At 46.9% G+C, this 20095-nt stretch overlaps 2 protein-coding genes across 12 annotated transcripts in view; one reads left to right on the top strand and one right to left on the bottom strand.

Annotated features, from left to right (window-relative positions):
- Positions 1-66: 66 nt before the first annotated feature.
- TELO2 (telomere maintenance 2) lies at positions 67-19232 on the top strand. 3 transcript variants are annotated; one of them, XM_005505668.4, is made up of 20 exons: positions 67-247; positions 1419-1696; positions 2615-2683; positions 3323-3470; positions 3840-3942; positions 4698-4766; positions 5756-5897; positions 7167-7303; positions 8051-8139; positions 9179-9289; positions 9854-9939; positions 10227-10318; positions 11053-11169; positions 11340-11411; positions 11959-12129; positions 12837-12928; positions 13751-13850; positions 14258-14322; positions 14911-15026; positions 18125-19232. In XM_005505668.4, the coding sequence occupies exons 1-20, from the start codon at positions 123-125 to the stop codon at positions 18226-18228; spliced, it is 2286 nt and encodes a 761-aa protein (XP_005505725.2). In that variant the 5' UTR covers positions 67-122; the 3' UTR covers positions 18229-19232. The 3 variants fall into 3 exon arrangements, with proteins under 3 accessions (XP_005505725.2, XP_064886612.1, XP_064886613.1); XM_065030540.1 differs by lacking the exon at positions 67-247 and adding an exon at positions 643-968; XM_065030541.1 differs by lacking the exon at positions 67-247 and adding an exon at positions 643-968 and having other exon boundaries at positions 9182-9289.
- IFT140 (intraflagellar transport 140) overlaps positions 9316-20095 on the bottom strand; it is a 79681-nt gene continuing 68901 nt past the window's right edge. For 5 of the 9 annotated variants that reach the window (XM_021291797.2, XM_065030534.1, XM_005505666.4 and 2 more), the window contains exon 30: positions 19065-19531. In XM_021291797.2, the coding sequence (XP_021147472.2) occupies positions 19328-19531 (204 nt within the window). In that variant the 3' untranslated portion in view covers positions 19065-19327. Of the gene's footprint in view, positions 9441-19064; positions 20092-20095 lie in introns of those variants that run through there. The other 4 variants (XM_065030537.1, XM_021291799.2, XM_065030538.1 and 1 more) reach the window with 2 other exon arrangements.

Genomic DNA, 20095 nt, shown 5'->3' on the forward strand with positions numbered 1-20095 from the left:
GAGTTAAATAAATTACTCGCTTTACTGCATTTGCATTTCTCAGGGCGCAATTTGTTGAGACTCGAGAAACCTGTCCTTGCCCACAGTTACGTGATGTCTGTTTGTTGCAAGATGTCTGAAGGATGTCCCAGCACAGAGGAGATGCTGTGATCCAGGAGAGCTCAGGGGTCTCACTTGGATCACTGCCGCGTCATGAGATCCTTGACTGCAGGCAGTACATTTTCACTCTGGCCAGACTTAGGATGAGGTAATTTCAGGTGCTTTCTACCACTTATCTGTGCTCAGAACTCTTTAGATTGTGTAGTTTGTACCATCCTGCTCTGGCGATGTTCCAGGTACCAAGGAGTGATGGGTGCACCAGGCTGTCAGCGGTGACTGGTGGCTGCAAAGAGGATCTTTTCCCACGTGGCGGGAGTGTTGGGAGCACGGAAGGAGTGCCCCAGTGCTTCCTCTCACTGCACTTGCGTAATGGGAGTTGTTTCTGCCCGACACGACCCGTTTTCCGGGTGCTCAAGTGGCCCCGGGGTGGTTTGTAACCCCCACACCCCGCCGAGGGCACCTGTCTCTTTAAGACTGGCGTGGGCGGTGCTTTTCTAGACCGTCACGCCTGTAGGCGCTGCTGATTGGCTGCTGCCGCGGGCGGGCGGAAGCGGGTCCGGCCTCGCTCCCCTCAGCGCCATGGCGGCGGCGGCGGGGCTGGAGCCAGCCCTGCGGGAGGCCGTGGCGGCGCTGGAGCGGGGCGCGGCGGGGGCCGCGGAGGCGCTGGGCGCGCTGCGGACCGCTCTGGCGGCGGCGGGGGGCTCGGCCGCCCTCGGCGAGAGGGAGCGGACGCTCTTCGGCGCCCTCCTGCGCAGCCTGGCCCGGGCGCCCCGCGCGGCGCGGCCCGAGGGCGAGTGGCAGCGCTGCTTCCTGGAGGGGCCGCCCGGCCTCGGGCTCTGCGTGCTGCTGGAAGCCCTCGCGTCCCCGGGGTCAGTGCGGCCGGGCTCCGGGGCTGCTCCCCGGTGGGAGGAGGGCGGGGCGGGTGTCACCCGGCGCGGCGGCCCGGAGAGCTGGCAGGGGCTCGTTCTCCTCAGCGCTGGTCTGGGAGCGCGGGGCGGGGCTGCCGCGTGGCTCTGCGGGTGGGTGGGATCAGGGGGAGCCCCGCGCTGCCCCCGCGGTTCCACAGCGCGCACGCAGCGCCGGGGGCCCCCGCAGAGGTCGCGAGTCTCTTCAGGTGCACCTGTGGAATATCCGGAACCTTTTGAGCTGAGGAAACTGTAGAGATACAAATAAATTAAAATTGCTTTTATTTTGGTTAAAATTCTATGTGATTGAGCAGCGGTGTTATAGTGATGAGAGCTCGACAGAAGAACAATAGCGTGCACATCTCTTTTTACCAGTGAAAAGGGGCAGGGGCTTATTCAGTTACTCTCTTCCAGCCGCAGCTTTCATCCGAGCGAGGCCGCCGAGGTGCTGGAGCAGTTCCTGCAGGAGGGGCGGCTCTCGGCTCTGATGTGGGACGTGTGTCAGCAGCAGGCGCAGGCTGGCTCGCCCGAGCTGCAGGAGGCCCTGCTCAGTAAGGTCGTGTGTTTGCCTGATCATGTGAGCAACACACTCCAGGGGAAAAACCCACCAGTGTTCTTCCCACAGAACTACTTTCCTCTCTTGGGTGGTGCGATCATCCAGGTGCTGCAGAACATCTCTGATTCCCTAAGAGGTAAGATTGCAGGACTGTGCTATTAAGAGCTCTTCTGACAAAGTGTTTTGTGTGTGGACCACCTTGGCTGGTGCTTAAAATACAGATAATGGGCATTACAGAGCCTCACGTTCAGTCTTCATGCTGAAGTTTGTGGTGCTTAAAAGCATAGAATACCAGGAATGAGAAAGATGCCTGAAGCATTTTAGTAGCATTGAGAAAAGGAGGCTGAGGGGAGACCCCACTCCCTACAACTACCCGAGAGGAGGTTGTAATATGGAGGGTGTTGGTCTCTTCTCCCAGGTAACAAGTGATAGGACAAGAGGAAATGGCCTCAAGTTGCACAAGGGGAAGTTTAGATTGGATATTCGGATAAAATTCTTCATGGAAAGGGTTGTCGGGCATTGGAACAGGCTGCCCAGGGCAGTGGTGGAGTCACCAGCCCTGGAGGGGTTTAAAAGGCATTTAGACAAGGTTCTTACAGACATGGTTTAGTGCTAGGGTTAGGTTAGGTTATAGTTGGGCTTGATCCTGGTGCTGTCTTCCAACTTAAATGGTTCTATGATTTTGAAATCCCACTGGAAACTGTTAAATAGCATCTTCTGTTGGCAGAGCTGAATTGTGGTCACTTGGTCTGCGCTGAAGTAATTGTATGGAAGATTTAAATGGTACTGAATGAACCAGTGGCTTTATTACCATTGTATTAAAATGGGATTGAACTACAGTCTCTTGACTGTCGTCATTGTGTATAAATAATGCTGGGTGCTGTTTTGTGCCTGAAGGCATGTGGTGGAGGGAAGAAGAGATGGTGCTGGAAGAGAAAAAGTTAATCTGTGTTTTCAGGCTTTGGTACTTGTGGAAGTGTATGCTGCTCCTTCTGAAGGTTGTTTGGGGGATGCTGGTGATGCTCTTGTTAAGCTTGTGTCTGTTTTATCCCAGGTGGCTTGGATTGCTCAATCTCTTTTGTTTCTCATGTCCTCGGGAAGGTGTGTGTTCATGGGAGACAAAGTGAGTGTTTTACAATACCATTTTGGGGACAGGGAAAGTTGGTTTTACTGTATTAGTATGGAAGGATGACTGTGATGATGATGATCAACAGAGGGAGCGGGAGACTGATGAGTTAATACTTTGGGGGTTTTGTGAGCTGCTCGCTGCTTTCTGAGGCTACTCAACTACGTATCCAACAGATATTGATGCTTTTCTGTCAGCTCGTGTGAATGTGAGCTGTTCTCTCAAAAACTGATGAGGTTATTAGCCTGCTCATCCTGCCATTTGGGGCGTAACTATTAAATATTCTTCTAGTGCTTTTCATCCAGTGGCCTGAAAGTGCCTTGTAAATACCAGTATAAATCACTGCCCTTGAGTAATAACCCTCTCATGTGAGTCACCTTCAGTCTGGCTTTGCTTAGAACCCTGAAGCCACTGAATTCACAGGTAGTTACAGGGCTGGGGAAGGAGAGATTTTCTAGCTGTTGACTGTGATGAGGAATACCTGCAAGTTCCTTAGTTCTTACCACAGGAACAACTAAGAACTGCAAGCTGTACATCGTATTTCTTCATCTTGTAAGGATCTTGAAATTTGCAGGCTGACCTTGAGTACAATTGCACTAGTTCTGGTGTATTTACCTGTTTTCTCTTCAACTTCAGAAGAAATTCTGGGTGTTTTGGTACCCCGCCTGATGGATCTCACCAAGTCAGACTGTATCTGGCAAAGAATATGCTGGCGACTGGTTGAATGTGTGCCAGACCGCTGGATGGAAGCCGTGGTCCTTGGCTTTGTGCAGAGAACCCCTGGGTAAGAGCTCTGCTTTCCTCCCTGATCCAGAGGAAAGGCTGGAGGTTTTTCACAAATACTCGCAGAATTGGTTTCTGATGTGTGTGCGTAGGCAGTTGCTTACAGTGCCGTTTCCTGAGAGACTCTAGGGATGGAGTAGCTGGTCGTTTCCTCTCAGGTAGAACCTGCACCGTTCCCTAGAGATCTGTGTTGTGGCATGTGAAAAAAATGAGTGAAAACATTCTTTGCAATTACTGACTCATTCCTAAAGTTTAGAGTTGTTTCAGAGACTTTGTTACAAATACCTGCTTGTAGAATTTCCTATGATTAGTAGCAGCATGACAGTAATTTCACAGGTTCTAATATTTTGCTATTGACCTGTCTTGCTAGGGCAGATGTCTTGTCTAGGTTGCTGGGGAACCTGGTTTTGAAAAACAAGAAAGCTCAGTTTGTGGTGACACAGAAGCTGCTGCTCTTGCAGTATTGCCACACGGTAAGGCCTCTGCGTTGAACAGCGGTGTAGGAGCTCCTCTTTTCCAAGTGCCAGTGTGTTTTTTAGCTGAACTCCAGGTCTTTGCAAGATTTAACTGTGTTCTGAAATCAGCCTTAAGTCTCTCCACACGTACCTGAGCTGTGCAGCTTTTCACTTACATCCCCTTAACTGAACGTGATGAACAGGGAGTGGTAAATTGTTGCTTTGAAATCATGGGATTCATGTGCTCTCTTGGCAATTAGCAGAATTACTGCACTCTATTTTTCTGGTACCAAGTGGTTAGTTGCACAAAATGTCAGTGTTCCTGGGAGCTGGGAACATCTAGTTAATTTAGAATCTGAGAGAAGAGGCTGAAGAAGCCATGACCCACCCTCAGGGATAAGAATTAGATTGAAGAGATGAGACAAGGGCTGGGGATTTTTTTTTCCCTGTGCACTTAAGTTTGTCACAAGGTGTTAGGAAGTGTTCTGTGGCTTGTGGTGGTCTTGTGAGGGATGTTCTCTTTGTGTTCCATGTTTGCCTGAGACTGCACTGATCTGGTTTTGATGATAAATACTGTACTGTATTTCTGTCCTGGTTTTCCATGTATTTCATCAGCAAATACTTGTGTGTTTGGTTGGGTTTTTTAAAATTTGCTTAATTTTGTGTCTCTGAATGTTGTCAAAATGAAAAGCTTAATGTAGTAAAAATACACTCTTGTCATTGGGTGACCACTTTGTGCCCAGCTAAAGCAGGACTCATGGTTTTCATTGCAGACTGCAGTACTGCAGAACCTCCTTGGCTACCTGGCCCTGGATGGCCTTCGGCGTCCCTTACTGATCAAGGTACGGTTAAGTGACGCTGTTGGTGACGTATCTGATCAGAAAAATGCTATTGTGTGAGTGTGTGTGTGTGTCTGTGGGGTGCGCAGTTTGGTACTTCTCTGAGACACTTTTGTTAAGGTTTCTGAGAGTGAGGGAAGCCCTAGCATATCACAGGTAAATGATGATATACAAATCAAAGACTTCGGTGCTGCTTGCATTAGTTTTTCATATTTAATTGCTAAATTGTCTTCCAAGTAGCAAAATTAATGAGGCTTAGATTCCAACAGATGGCCTGTGTCCTCCATCCCTCTCAGCTTCCTCTGTTGTCCCCTGTTTGTGTGGCTGGGCAGATGGCAGCAAGTGATGATGTTGGTTGAAAACTGTCTGTGTGCCAAATGGTTGATGCTTTGGAATCTCTCTCATCTACCTTCTCCTCAGTGGGGATGCAGGTATTTTCCTTGTCCAAGCCAGCAGTGTGATGGAACTTCTAGGGAATTTGTATCTCTGGAAATATCTACCGCTTTGTCGTGGTGTTGGTTTGTTTTGTTTTGTTTTGTTTGTTTGTTTTTGTGGGGTGGTTCTTTTGGTTTTGTTTGTTTTTTGGGTTTTTTTGCACTGGTTAGATGCTCTAAAATTATCTGAAAGTACTGGCAGCTATATACAATATGACCCCAAATATATAAAACCATATAATAGCATATTGCTTTTTGACAATAATATGTATTGCTTTCTATATAATATTTATTTATGAGAAATCAACATATTTATCACTTTTAAATAAAAAAATATATTTAGCAGTATATTAACCAAAGGTGGTGTGGAGTTCTCAGCTGGTCAAACATGGTACGTTTTGGGCCCTGAAATGCAAAGTTATCTTCGTTCGTAGGGAGTGTAGAGTGCACTGGGAAGCATGGACACCAAAGGGCCATCAGAATATACGACATGCTGTATGAAAGTACATTTCAAAAAGAAAAGATCAGTTTCAAACCAACGTGAGTTCTCTGATTCAGGTGCTGCAAGAACTGTTGGAGACCTGGGGCAGCAGCAGCGCTGTGAAACACTCTCCGCCGGAGCAGCAGCAGTATATTAGCAAGGCCATCCTCATCTGCCTCTCCCACCTGAAGGAGCCCGAAATCGAGAGCTGCAGACAAGGTGAGGTGGTGGGAGGAGCGGGAGATAAATTTGTTTCACGGGAGGTCAGACTGTGAGTAGAAAAACATCTTGTTTTGATCTGTGGACAAAATTTTTCCATTTCATCTTGGCAAAAACAGTGTAGCCTCCTGGGATCCTCATTTCTTTAGCACTGGTGTGGTACAATTCCAAGTGCATAGCTTTAAATTATAAAATTGGAGAAGCATATCTTTGAACTAAGGTTCTTACCTGAACAGTGGTTTGGGAGCCCTTAAGTTTTGTCACCAGAAAACCAGGATTGCCTCTGGGACTGGTTAGAGGAATGGTGTGATTTGCAATTTATAGGGTCACAGTTGGAGCTCAAATGAGGCTCCAGAGGGGACAGGGACAAGTACACCAAGGATAAACAGCTGTTTGGTTGGACTCTGACTATCCAATTCGAGTTCCTCTGTGTCATTCTGCTCCCCTCAGTACTAGATACGTAGGGATAGCGAGTTACTGGCAAGGGCATCCTATTTTGCATTCATACAGTGGGGTCCTGGTCTAAAATTTCTGTTTCTGTTGCAATAAGAAAAATATTCTCTCCAATGTCTACAGTGACTTCTGTGTGTGTGTGGCTCTGAGGGGCAGGAAGGTTAACTGACAAGACCTGTCCGTCGATTTCATTCTATTATAGAATTACTTGTTTAGGTGATTCAGTGACCTGTTATTTACTAACAGTACTGTAGTTTTATAATCTCTTTTTTATGTGACAGTGCCAAGATAAGCTTCTCTGAGCTGAAGGAGGTCAGTGGAACGCAGTAAGCCTGCCTGGAGAAGCTGGCAGCCGCCATTCTCTGGGCTGAGAAATACCAGTGTTACCTGCCCCTTTGAGCTCGCCTAGGTGCTGAGGGAAATTTCTCCCTCCGTGACTGTTTTCCTGGTCAGAATTTGTAGCTTCCTCAAAACATGACGTTTCACTTCAGCTTGTTTTTAGAGCTCTTCAAAGCCACTTAAGATTTACTTGACTTACCATCCTTTTTTGTTTCAGTGAAAAATGAAATATTCTAAATCTAGAATATATTGTAATGTTTTGTTGACTCAGTACCCCATGAAAAAGTGTGGTTTTGTTGGTGCTGAAGAGCAATACTGCCACTGCAGAAAGAGGAGTCACAGTTGCATGAGCCCTTCCTGTTTTTCTACCCATTATTGAGTGGTGAATGGCTAAAGATGCCCTCTCAGGGAACCAGCATAAAGATGGGTATTTGTCTCTGTCACTATTTCATGCACTGATGGTTTGGTTTGTTTCAGAGCTTCTCACAAGCATGATGGAGGGTGTGAAATGCCACTTGGACAGCAGCCTGCCACAAATACGGCGTCTGGGAATGATCGTAGCAGAGAGCATTAGTTCAAAAATAAACACTGATGGGCCTGTCCTGAAGTTTCAGGTGAAGGTTATAATGAAATTTATGTCTAGTTTACAGGGCTTACAGGAAATAAAAGCTTTAAACCAGGTGATCCAGGGCATTATAGCAAGTTCTAACACTTGTCGGGAAATAAGGAGAGGCAGCAACACTTTCAGAGAGGACATCTGTTTATAAAAAAGCAATTGTACAGAAATTAGCCAGCTGGCTGAGAGTGACCTTAAGTGTAACCTGCTGACAAAGTTGAGGGTAAACTGGTGATAATAAAGGACTACTAGAGGATTATCGTATTGCACAAGGGAATCAGAATCTGGCCCGTGGAAGTTGAGAGGGAACTTCAAACCTAAACCACTGTGAACTTTCAGTCCCGCAGAGAGCTGCTCTGAGTTGAGATTTTCCAGGTGGACATGAGGATTATGCTCTGCTGTTTCCAGTAAAGATTGTAAGAGTTATGCGATTAAATCACATTGATTCTTTAAAACTGCATCATCCCTCATGTCACATTGCCATTTATTAGATGTTTTAAAGACTGTAAATAACATTCAGACAAGGTCGGATCAGGTGCTACTATTAAATATAGGGACAAAGATTACATATGGCGCAGGTCACTTTACAGCATTTACATTCCTGCTGGCAACACAGCAATTGAAACACATGGATCATGGATTTGTGTGGGTTCAGTCTCTTGCACACAGCAGAAGGGTCAGATGTTGAATGCTGAGCAGATTTGCTATCAAATAGAGTTGAGTAACTGTTATTCTGAATGTCTAGTATGAGGAAGATGATGAAGCAAGAGAACTGAAGTCCCTTCTGGTGCAGACTCCACCATTCTGTGTTGTCCCCAGCCTTCCAGATGATGAGTAAGATATTGCTACTATTCATCTCCATACCATCTTTTTGCCCTTCTCTGTACTTTTTTTTGAGTTACACACTAGAACTGCATACAGTATTCAAGTGGTCGTATATATTCTTAAGCATTATAATGCACTTTACTCTTACAATGCAGTGTAGTGATGTTAAATTAGTAATTCAAATAGCAGTGTGTATTAAATTGCTTGTTTGATAGCTGCACATGGTAAAACCGTGCTCCCAGGATCTTGTGTGTCCCTGGGTAGAATCAAACAGGCCTTTTCTCTTCACATCAGGGAAATCTGGCATTTGGGCCATATGCCCACAGCCCATTAGTCCCTGACAAAAATCCAGCATACCTGTCAGTCTAAAGGCTGGTTCTTTGGTGCTCTTGACTTCTGTAGCATCTGCTGAGGTTCTTTGAAGCACTTAGTTTTATCAGCGGATGAAGGAAGCTTTTCATATTATTAGCAAATGAAGCTGTCCAGCACTCCAGTGAAATACAGGAGGTTTATTGCTCCCATTTTAGGGGCACAGTCAGTGTAGACAGCTGTTTGAGACAGCATTTGAGAAGCAGAGAGATGAAAGGACAATTCCAGAGTCCACAGAAGTAGGTACAAGGGCACAAAAAAAAAATTATCCGTTATTGAATTCATCCCACTATTAATCATTAAAGATGTTTCTTCTTTATTTGTTTGGTTTTGTTCACAGCTTCAAACATGGGACAGGCCAGTGTGGTCCAGTTATCACAGATGAGTCTTTACTTAGCAGTCCTAGGTGCAACTTAGTGCGGGGAAACACGGCAAATTAGCCAGCTTAGGTTTTGTTACCCATTGCTTTTCTGTTAAGAGATTCTGCGTCTCTTGTGCCCTCACCCCATTCTCTTCCCAGGACTTTGTTCCTTGTGTAGGCCAAGCTTGGTGGGAAGCTGCAGCAGAAATAATTACCTGCTGTTCTGCTTAGGCAGCAAGGGTTGATGGTCTGGGTAGTTTCTTGCTAGTGGGTTAGGACTGTTGCTTTATTGATTTTAATCCTTGTTGTTGCTCACAGCAGGGATGAGAAAGCAGATGCTGCGCTGCCGTTGGTATTGGAAAGTGACAAGAAATCACATACAGCGGCCCCTGTAACGCCACAGGAGTCGTCAGATGCTGAGCTTGACAGGTATGAGGCAAGAAACTGGTAGGAAATGGAAAACAAATGGCAGGTTCTTAAGAGCAGATGTCAGGAGAAGGGCGCTATCGGTAGCTGCGTTTCTTGGCAAATCTTGTGCTTTCTGACCTTGTTCAGCTGAGTGGCACGCAGCAGAGTAGGACTTTGTGTAGGAAATCGCATGCAAGTACATTAGTCAGTGATCTAATGAAAGCATTTACTCCATTTGACTTATCTAAATTTCTTGGACTTATGGATATACCTCCCGATGTTAACAGTGGACCTGCCTTGTTCTGTCACTTTACCAATATATAAAGAAATCCCAAGAATCAGCTTCTGGTCTCTCGGTCACCTGGCTCCTGGTCACAAAACCGCTCTTGCACTGAGCTGCAGAGTATTTGTAGCAGTTCCTCAGGAGCCCTTTCAGACCAGGCTGCAACAGCACTTCTGGACAGTGCAAGGGTGAAGATATTACAATAATCTGTGTGCTGGTTTTTTCACTTTTGTGTGGATGGCTGGGGAGAGGAGGAACATCTGTACCCCACAGAGTAACTCCTGCCTTTATTTCTTGTACAGTGATGATGACCTCATCCCTTACGACATGTCAGAAGATAGAGAACTAAAGACTAAGGCTCCTGTGTATATCCGAGACTGTATTGAAGGTAGGAGATTTGAGGCTGAGTCTTTATCTGTTTCTTACTGATTTTGGGTGGGTGATCTTGATGTAGGTTTATATTTTCAGAGCTAATTTAAAGAAGCTGTAGGATTCCAGTAATCGGGGCTCAAGTGTTTCCGAGTAATTTCAGTTTAGTTCTTGATGCCAGTTGTGTGCTGGGTCAGTGTTATCTGCCTATAACAGAACAAACTAGCAGCAGAAGAAAGTTGGGGGTGTATAACCAAGCACAACCATTTTGTGAACAACTATTGTTTGTCTTTTAATTGCATTCAGTCCTGACAGGATCTGAAGACATGGACAAATGGGAAGCTACAGTCAAGGCCCTTGAGAGCTTGGTTCGAAAGAATCCAGCAGCAACAAGAGAGGTGAAGTAGCGTGAGCTAAGTTAACAGTGGGCTGTAATATGGGATTGTGCTTTTGCCCTTGTGAGGAGACTAAACGTGCCACCAGAACAGGAGGCCAGGCTAAGGGGGACCTGCATTTAAAGCTTTCAGCTTGGGAAGGGAAATAGAAGGAAATAGTTGGTTTGGAGGTGGGGCTGCAGAACACAAAGAAACAAAGAAGCGGGAAAAGGTGCTGGCAGCAGTATGGCATTTAGCATCTCCAGCACTGAAGATGAAATGCATTGCGAGTCAAGCTTACCAGAAGCATGAGGAAGTGCTGTGCTTTCTGCCAGGCAGAAATCAACATTAGAAATGCAGTTTACAGAGCAACCACGAATTCCACAGACCAATTGCAGGGGTGTAGTCTGGTAAACAATGTGCAACCTGCTGCTGCCCATCAGACCTGTTACTGAGATGGATAGGCTTTGGGGGTGGTACTGTGCCCCTTATTAGTTATAGGGACAATTCCTCCTGCATCATGATGCCAAAGTGAGAGTGGACAGAGAAATCGGCACAGGGGGGTTGTTCAGTGTTTCGAGAAATCTGTCTTGTTGGCATTTAGCTTAAAGTGTTTTCTCTCCCTCCTAAGTAACAGACACGTTGCCTGTATTCCATACCCTCATTGTCTTTGCTTAAATGTTAGAACTGGTGTGTAAATCCTGTGAGAAAGAAAACACCTGTGGGGATTTGATTCCTTTTTTTTCATTTTTGAGCAGGTTAGCGTGGAGCTGGCAAAAATACTATTGCATCTGGAGGAGAAGACCTGCATTGAAGGCTTTGTGGAGCTCCGTCAGAGAGCTCAAGTAGCTGTTTTAACAACAGATCCAATACCTGTGAGTTCTTCTTTCCCCTATTTGCACACCATGTCTCTTCTCTTCTCTTGGAGGCTTCTTGTTAGCCTGACAGGAAGCAGAACTTCTCCTGGAATGGAGAGTTTTAGATTGATGGGAAGGCTGTTTCCAACCTGGGTCTGTGTTCATTGCACATTGATTTTTCTGTACAGGTAGCAAAGTACTTGACCTCCCAGTTCTACTCTCTGAACTACAGTCTTCGTCAGCGCATGGACATTCTCGACGTAAGTGCTCTTCTCTTCACTTCTCGCTTTCCTTGTGTCTTTGTCGTACCGCTGCTGTTTCCCTGAGATGTAAGGGTATTACCTTTAATTCCTCATAGGAGCAGGCAGAGGGCATGGGAATGTCTTCTATTAGCATTTGTGCCTGGCATTCCTCTCTTGTTTGTAGCCCTGCTACACTCCAGTTATACAGCCATCCCTCCCTACAGAATGCAAAACTTATGAAGGACATTTGCTTAGGAGAAGCCACTGTTCCCTAACATCATCAGTCTTATATCTCCACTTTCTGAAAGGCAGCGATCTGCCTCTGACTCCTCCTACACCATTTCACTTACTGTGTCTGAAGAAGGAGCTGCTGTTCTGTCTCTGGGATAAGTGACCAGGTGCTTGGCTGGTACCTCAGAGCCAGTTGGTTGTCGCTGTTCTTCATTCTGAACCTGTCGTGTGTTTCTGACTTGCTGTTCCTGTCAGTTTGGGTGCAGATAACTCCGTTGTTGTCTCCTAGTAGAGGGATTAGCCCTTTTTAACAGAACCTCCATCTTTCATCTAGGTATTGGTTTTGGCAGCTCGGGAACTGTCCTATCCCAAATCCCATGGGAAGACCAAGCATTCTGGTGCCCAAAAACCTTGTATCCAACTTCTTCCTGGAAGTGACAGCTCCAAGGACTGGAGGAAAATTGTTGATGAGAGGATCAAAAGCAAGACTCGGAGATTTGCTATGGTGAGGCTGGGGCGGAAACAAACTAATGTTAGATCCAGCAAAAACAGGGGTGGTTGTAGTTCTGTCCAGAAAGAGGAAAATACCCAATCCAAAGGAAAGACTGTGTAACTTAAAACATAAATTTATCTTCATATTTAGCCAAATCTTTGGTGCAGAGTGCCAACTCCCATAGTCCGCCCCTGGCAGGGAGTGGAAAATAAACCTGGATTTCCTTGCTTTGCATTGAGGGGTAGTTGTTGTTGTTCTGTGCTTGTTCTGAGCTTGTCTGGCCGCTGCAGGGAGCTGTTACTGCACCTCGTGGATCCCAGAGCCTCCTCCATCCGACCAGCTGTCCCTGGACTGGACTGTCTCAGCCTCCCTGCTTTTCAGGGAGATAAATTGATACCAGTTTCACAGTTCCCAGAACTCCCCTCTGGTTTGTCCTGGAGAACTCACTTTCCAAAACTCCTTTATCCCTTGCATGTTCTTGTTTCTTATATCTAACCCAGCAGCACTGAGCTATTTTGTGCTTAAATATTTGGATGTGTGAGACGATCTGAAGGGGAAAGTGAGCCTTCCAGCCTGGAAACTAGTAGCCATAGGCATACAAGCAAGCAGTGGCTGACAGTGGGATTGCTGCAGGGCACCTGTGGTCTTGACAGTGTCCAGTGAAGTGCAAGGTTCAGATGTTGTGTCTTGTGTCTAGTCTTCATTTTTCTCTTGGACAGGGTCCATCTCAAGGGGAACCGGCTTCCAGCCCGAATGAGTTCAGTTCTGTTGCTGGGCACTTCTTTTTCCCATTGATTCAGCACTTTGACAGGTGAGCGTGAGCCCCTCGGGGTGTGGGCATGGCAGCTGCCAGCGTGAACCTCTGCTTGCCCTGCTCACCCCAGAGCAGCAGGCTGAAGCCCAGAGCTGCGTGGGAGTCTGGTGACACGACACTGCTGCCTGGCTCCTGCGTAAGGCGTAGACAAGAGGGATTTGTGGTCTCTGGACAGCTCCTGTGAAGCATTTTTGGGCAGAAGTGTGTCAGACCATGCAGAAGCGGAGATACATTATGAAGAATAACCTGTTGGCAGGTGCGGAGGCAGATGATTTTGGCAGTACCAAACCAGTGGTCTTGGCTGACCCTCCACCTGGGGAGGTCCACAGAGAACCGCAGAACTCAGACTGCAGCCTTGAACCAAAGTTAACCTTGTTATCAAGTTAACCCTGTCCCAGGTTTGGGTCTGTCACCTGGACTGGTCCTTGTGGCCACATTATGGGACACAGGACACAGTTTGTTGTCAATTAATTCTTTGCTTACCTAAGAGAGGCTGAGTAATTGATTCCATGAGAATCAAGATTGTTCTAATACTGATCTTAATGGTTTGTTTCTAGTATGGCAGTGCCATTGTTTGCAGGCACTTCTTTCTAGGGAAAGCCTGTTGGTAGAATAAACGATACCTGCTGTTGGAGTAGAGGATGTTAGTGGTCTGGGAGCAACAATCTGTGTTAAACTGGGAATAACTGTATAATGACTGTTGCCATACAGATTCAGGCTTGTGGGGAACAGCTCGCCCTGCATAACCACACCGACTGTTCCAAAGATGTGCTGATCAGCCTTCTCGCTGCTACACAACTGTGTATCTTACACTTGCAGGCCTTTGACAACATTTGATCTCCTGGGGGAAGATCACTTTGTCCTTGGAAGACTGGTCCACACGTTAGCAGTCCTGATGTACTTGGCTGTCAACACTGTGGTAAGAAAGGCTGCGGGAGCTGGCAGGGAGCAGGAGACTTCCAGCCTGAGAGCTCCGAGGTGCTTTCTGCACCACCACTGTGCTCTGGGGCCTGCTGCACTTAGACTGGCAGCACGTTTGAGTCACGTGTGCTACAGAGTTGTGAAAAGGGCTGAGAAAAAATGGTCAGAAAGGAGACATGGGATTCAGACGCCCCTGCACAATCTTTTCCTGCTTCTGGCAGAAGAACTCTTAATTTCTGTGGAAGGCTGGGCACATCATTTTGCTTTACTGCTTAAGTTTCATCATCTGCAAAATAAAGTTAATTGTAACCTTGATGTTCACAACAGTGTATCTCAAGGTCCAGTTCTGTAGGGTGGTGTGAATGTCGAGGTATTTAGTGTTTCTGTCCTAATTCTGTTTTGCAGGCAGTTACTGCGATGGGAAAGGCACTGCTGGAATTCGTTTGGGCTCTGCGTTTCCACACTGACTCGTGAGTTGTAGTTGGTTTTGGTTTTAAAGATCAGCTGTGAGCTGTGATTTGTCTGTGTCCAAGACTAGCACCTGGCTGAGGATGTTAATGACTTTGTCCATTAACTGTATGTTCTCATCCAGTCTTGTGTTCCTGTGACTGAGTATTGCAAGACTAGGTAACAAAGGCCTTGCTTTAATGTCAAACCAACGTAGGAGCTTGGCTAGTGTCTTTTAGTGTGGAGATACATGACAAATTTAATCAACTATCCATGTGATAGTTTTATCTGTACTTAGTCAGGGAGCTCAGAAAACTTTAGACTCAATTCCAGCATTCAACTCTGGAAAGAAATTAAGAGATGTAGCCAAAGTGCTGTAAACATCGAATTTCTGTTTGGATCTCAGGCTTGTCCAGGACTCTGAACTGTGCCGGACTGTCTGCCCCACAGCACGGCAGGGGCTGTGTCTGTGAGCATCCTGCCAGCTGGTGCACAATTACATTCCTAGTCAGTAGGAATATGGCAAAAGCCATCATAGTCACAAACATTTGAAGAAATCAAGATAGAGCATGAAGCTGCAGGCTCTACCCAGTTAATTCTTTCTCCAACAGGTATGTGCGCCAGGGTCTCTTGTCCTGCATCTCCTCCCTGCTCCTCAGTGTCCCTGCACAGCACCTTCTGGAAGACATGACAGAAGAGCTTTTGGAGACTCAGTCCTGGCTGGGAGGTAAGATGTGGTGGTGTACACCAGTGGGTTTCTGGTTAGGGGTGCAGTCTTTGTGCAGCTTCTCTTTAGTTGTGATGGTAGCAGGAATGTCCTGGTGTCGTGCACCAGAGACTTGCATGCTAAACATATTTATTGCTTGCTTGTAAGTTTAGGGCAAATACCAGAGCACACTGTGTGCTGTATAGATGTATTACTGAGGTAACTAAAGCATAAGCTGAGAGCAGCATATGGCATTTCCAAGTGTGACTGTCCTCACCTTACAAGCCAACTAAAATAAACCCCAAAATGTAGTATGATGTTCCCAGTTTCTCTGTCTAAGCACCCAACCACATGAAGCTGCAGGAAGTATTGTCAGATTACGTATCTCATCTGGGCAGTGCCTTTGACTGGCAGCAGCAAAGTCTTGTATGGCCCGTTTACACCATGTGTGCAGAAGATGGGTTTCATGAGTGCTAAAAATAGGAGGAAGACGAACATGACCACATCTCCTAAGTTCCTACTGCTGGTGGACAGAGCAACTTATGGCAAACACCTTTACATGGTGTGCCCAGCGCACCTTGCATCAACACCAGCTGTTTGTATCGCAGGTATCGCAGAGTGCTGGAAGCACCAGAGCAAATAGCGCTGTGTGCTTGGTAGCTCTGAAGCCTCCTCCGTGTTCTGAGCGGACCCCATGCGATCCCCAGGTTCATTCCTTCACTGTTCTCACTCTTGGTGAGTTGGCTTCCCGCGGGGAGCAGGCAGGAAGCAGCAGTGACACAGCAGCCTCTGATCCTCACAGGCTGTGGAGCTCTGTGCCCTTTAAAAGGAAGAGAGCTGCCTTGTGGGGCCAGAACTTTACTTTTCCCATGACATGGTGTGCTCTGAGGAATCTGCTGGTCTCTGCAGTTAACACTGCTATTGCCAAGTAAAGCCTTTCCAGGAATGTTATAAATGTATTTTCAGCATGAGGGTCTGCGTAATCTGTTTTTAATTGGTTATTTTTGGAAGGAGGAGGATGACAGAGCTAGTAGCATCTTTTAATGCCTGTAGGTAGTGTCATGTCCATCTCTTTACACGTACTGGTTTTGCATGAAAAATGCATGGTAGAGCCTGGTGGCAAGGAGAGCAGGATAAGATCCCGGGTGTGTGTGTAGTGCAGAAGGGGAAGTTATGCTAGAAACCAGTCAGAAACCGTTAAGAATACAAGTCAACTCCATATCTGGTCAGATGTGATTTAAGTGCAATTTAAAACCTGTGCATCCTTGCAGAGCTACTTCCTGAAAAAACAACAGCTCCTTGTGCTGCGCCTTTGCTATTAGTTGTAAGATTGTTGGTGAAGCGGCTCTCACAGGGAGCACCAGGCTCCTCCCTGCTGCTCCAGCGGGTGAAGTCAGTCCCTACAGGCCAACTTTTGTGACTGAATTGTGGTTTTTGAGCTAGTGGACTTGCTGTCGCTTTGTGACTCTTCCAGACAAGATTTGCAAGAGGTGTCATGTGGTAGATCTGCTGCTGTAGCTGGGAAAAATGACAAGCTGTCCCACATGCATACCGCCTGCACTGTGCCTGATGGCCAGAAGTTACCACTTTGGGTTTCAGCTTAAAGCATATAAATTTCTCCTGTGATAGTTAAAGCACAATGAGGAACAGTGGGCTAGAAAATGTTATCCATGAACTATTTAGTAGAAATTTACAGATCTGCTCCAGTTTGTTATTAAATCACAGCCCACACAGCTTCCCGCAGTTCATCGTGTGAATGTGACTGACTGTTCCAGCCCTTCAGCCTTTGGGCTGTAACTAGAACTGTTCCCCATTAGAAAATGTTTGCAGTGTGGTGTAGGAAACTACTTCAGTCACTGTCACGCTCCTGTCCACTTAGTGGATGCTTTGGGACATTTCAGCTGGGGAGAGAGGCTGGATCCACCTTGTACTTGTCCATCATTGCCATTAATGCTGTGCTGGACCTACTATGGAGTAGTCCAATCCTTCCCAGGGGAGTGAGGGAACACCTCAACATTTCTAGGAAACAGTTCCTTCGATTCCTCAGCAGCTGCCTTTGAGGGAATTCCCCACTCCTTGCAAGTGCTGCAGAGCTGTGTTGTAGGTGAGTTTGTTGCATGTGAGGACACAAGTGATACTCTGGTGCCCTGTGTCTCCCTTTCAGTAGCAGGAGTTCAAGGTCCATGCTCATGGCAATTAGAAGCAGCGCTGACATCAGCCTCTTACCTTTTGAGCTTGTACTGCTCTGCCTTGTAGCCTCCCCCTTTTTGCTTTCTGTAGAGTGTGGAAACACCACGCTGAAGCTCTCCCTGGGGTTATAAATAGCCCCGCTCCATCGGAGTGAGTCATGTGTTTGGGCTGACAGCGCCGGGCTCGGAGCACACTGCTTGTGCGTACAGGATATCCTCACGCGGACCCGCTGCTCTTCCAGGCTCCCCCTGCTCAGACATCCTGCGTGCATCCTGGTTTCTACTTTGCAGGCCCATTAAGGGCCCCTGAAATAACAGCTGCCAGGAGCAGCTTCATGCTCTCTGTTACATGCTGCATAAAGTGTGAAAGAACTACTAGTTTATTATAAGACTGACCTCAGAACAGGGAATGTGGTGAAGCTTGGGGTCTGCCTCTTTCTGTCCCCCATTTGAAGGGCAGTGTCACTGCAGAATCTGTTTAGATTGCAGGAAGTGGCTCAATTGAGACTTTGGGCTTTTGAGTAAGTGGATTTCTGATTGCAAACTGCATTCGTGCGAGTACATCAGCTGTAGAAAGGTGATGTATAGCTCAAGGGCACAAGTAAGAATTCTGGCACGGAGGTTATCCCATGGAATGCAAGGTCAGGGTTTCTGTTGTGTTTCAACACAGCTATTTGTTTCTGCTGCAAGAATGAACTGAGCGTTACCACATGCACTGCTAAACTCCTTCAGCTTGAGATGATCAAGTTTGCACGTCTTTGCCGTCTAGTCTGATGTAATTCCTGCAAGTGCAGATGTCCAGCCAGGGCTCAGTTGCACTTGCTGTTGCTTTTAGTGCCGTTCTGTGACGGTCAGTGAAACAGCAGAGAAGTGTTAACTGAAGAGCAGTTTTTCCCATTTCCCAACTAACAGTGGCTGCTTCTTTTACAGATGTGGTGGAGAAAGATCCAGACGGGGACTGCAGGAGGCTGGCCCTGCAGAACTTGCTACTAATGGAGAACCTGAAAAAGAAACTCGAACCTGTCCCATCTTAGCTGAAGGGTGAAAGAAATGACCTTTACCTCACACTCTTGCCAGCTGGATGTGTCGGCACCGCTGGGGCCTCCTCAGCGGTCACCTGGCTGGAGAAGAGGAAGCAGGGGGAGGGCGCAGAGCTGTGAGCCAGCGAACCTGACTTGACATCTGGACTTTGTAGTGGCGGCCAACTGAGTGAGCTATGGCTATCCGGTACGGGGTGTACAGATGCAGGAAGGTAGGCGAGCGCTGCCGTCCTCCCCACACCTCCCCAGCCCCCACCCCCGGCTATTTATAACCTTGGCAGATTTGAGCGCTCTGCTAAAAATACAGGGAAGATCTCACAGCAGACTTCTTGTCAGAAAAACAGGAGGGCTGGAGAGGGCCACTTACCTCCCAGGGCTGCCTCGAGGACGTGCCCGTGACAAAGGTGCCCGTGTCAGTGGTGGAATAGTCCTTGGGCTGCTGGTGGAAAGGGCGGCATGGGGTAGGGAATGACACCACTGATGGGATGTAAGAACCGAACCGCTACACTGACTTTCTGAAAATGTGACAAACCTCACTGAGCTAAAGCTGTGCTGCAGTCAGGAGGGGACAAAGCAGAAATCCTTTTTGTACAGTCTTAAAATCAGCCTTAAAATCTACCCCCCACTTCTTCCCTGAAAGCATACAATTTTAAAACTGTGTGTTCACCTCAAGTTTTGAAGCCGTTCACAAAATAGGAAAAAAAAATAAAATCACTGTAAGCAGAAGGGCTGGTTGGTCTGAAAGGTATGAGAGTGACTTCATAAATACACCGTTGTGAGGCAGGGTCAGACTTAAAGGTGAGCAAAAGGCCTGAAGTTACAATACACAGTTCTTGTTGGGTGTTTTTCCCCCTCAAATTTATTAAAATACTAAAACCACCTTAATAACAGGATATACATGTGAATTTTTGTATGTAGTGTTTAACATAATACATTATCTTCAGTACTGTTGCTTGTAGTCAAGCAGAAAAAATAAATTTCTTGGTCATAACCAAAAAGCCTCATTGCCAGCAGTGTGTTGATTGACCCCTAATGAGGACAGAATAAATTACCTTGTATTGAAGTCAGCTTTGTGTTTGGTGAGTGTAAGTTGTCAAAGGTCCTCCACTTCGTCAGCCACTTCTTCTTCCACCTCCCTGTTCTCGGCACCGCTGTGGTGGATGTGCTCCGGAACCAGGGTTCGGCTGAGGGGAACGCCAGCTCCTCGGTGAACTGCCTCGATGGTCTGCTGCGGCACGTAGTAGCTCAGGTTTGCGGCTGGAATTCTTTTCTGCATCTCTTCCAGATACCGGTAAGCCTGAAGCACAGAGATTCTGTTATGGGGAGTCACCAGCAAAACAGTGAAAAGCATCCACCGTGCCTGACGGCGGAGCTCCCGCCAGGAGCCGCGTGCTGCAGCTGCTGACGCTTGGCCAGGAGTTGTAGCCTTCGCTAATGTGATGACCTTTCATAGCGCCTTGTGTCAATTCTGCCTTCTCCAGTTTGAAAAGGAAGGGGGCTCCAAGGCTGGTTTTACATTCTGACAGCTGAAGCACTGTCAAAACATGTTAAAACTAAGGTTAATCAGCAGAGCTGGAGAAACACACGCTCCGCATCCTTGTGTTTCGTAATAGGCGCAGGTTACGGTTCAATCCAACCACTGGGGTGTGTGGCTCTTCTGCCCTGCAGACGTGATTCACCATTTCCTCAACTGCAACTTCGCAATTTTCTTTTCTTCTTTGGCCAGGTGGCAAATGAAGTTCAGTGTAATTGCCGAGATGTGCACCCAGACTGACCCCTCTGTTCTTATCTGGTAACTGGGAATGTTTAAGAATCCACTGCTATTTATGCTCCATGTCCTGTGAACTTGCTTTTTCTCTTC

This window comes from Columba livia, chromosome 15 (genome assembly GCF_036013475.1).
Source record: "Columba livia isolate bColLiv1 breed racing homer chromosome 15, bColLiv1.pat.W.v2, whole genome shotgun sequence".
Lineage (NCBI taxonomy): Eukaryota > Metazoa > Chordata > Aves > Columbiformes > Columbidae > Columba > Columba livia.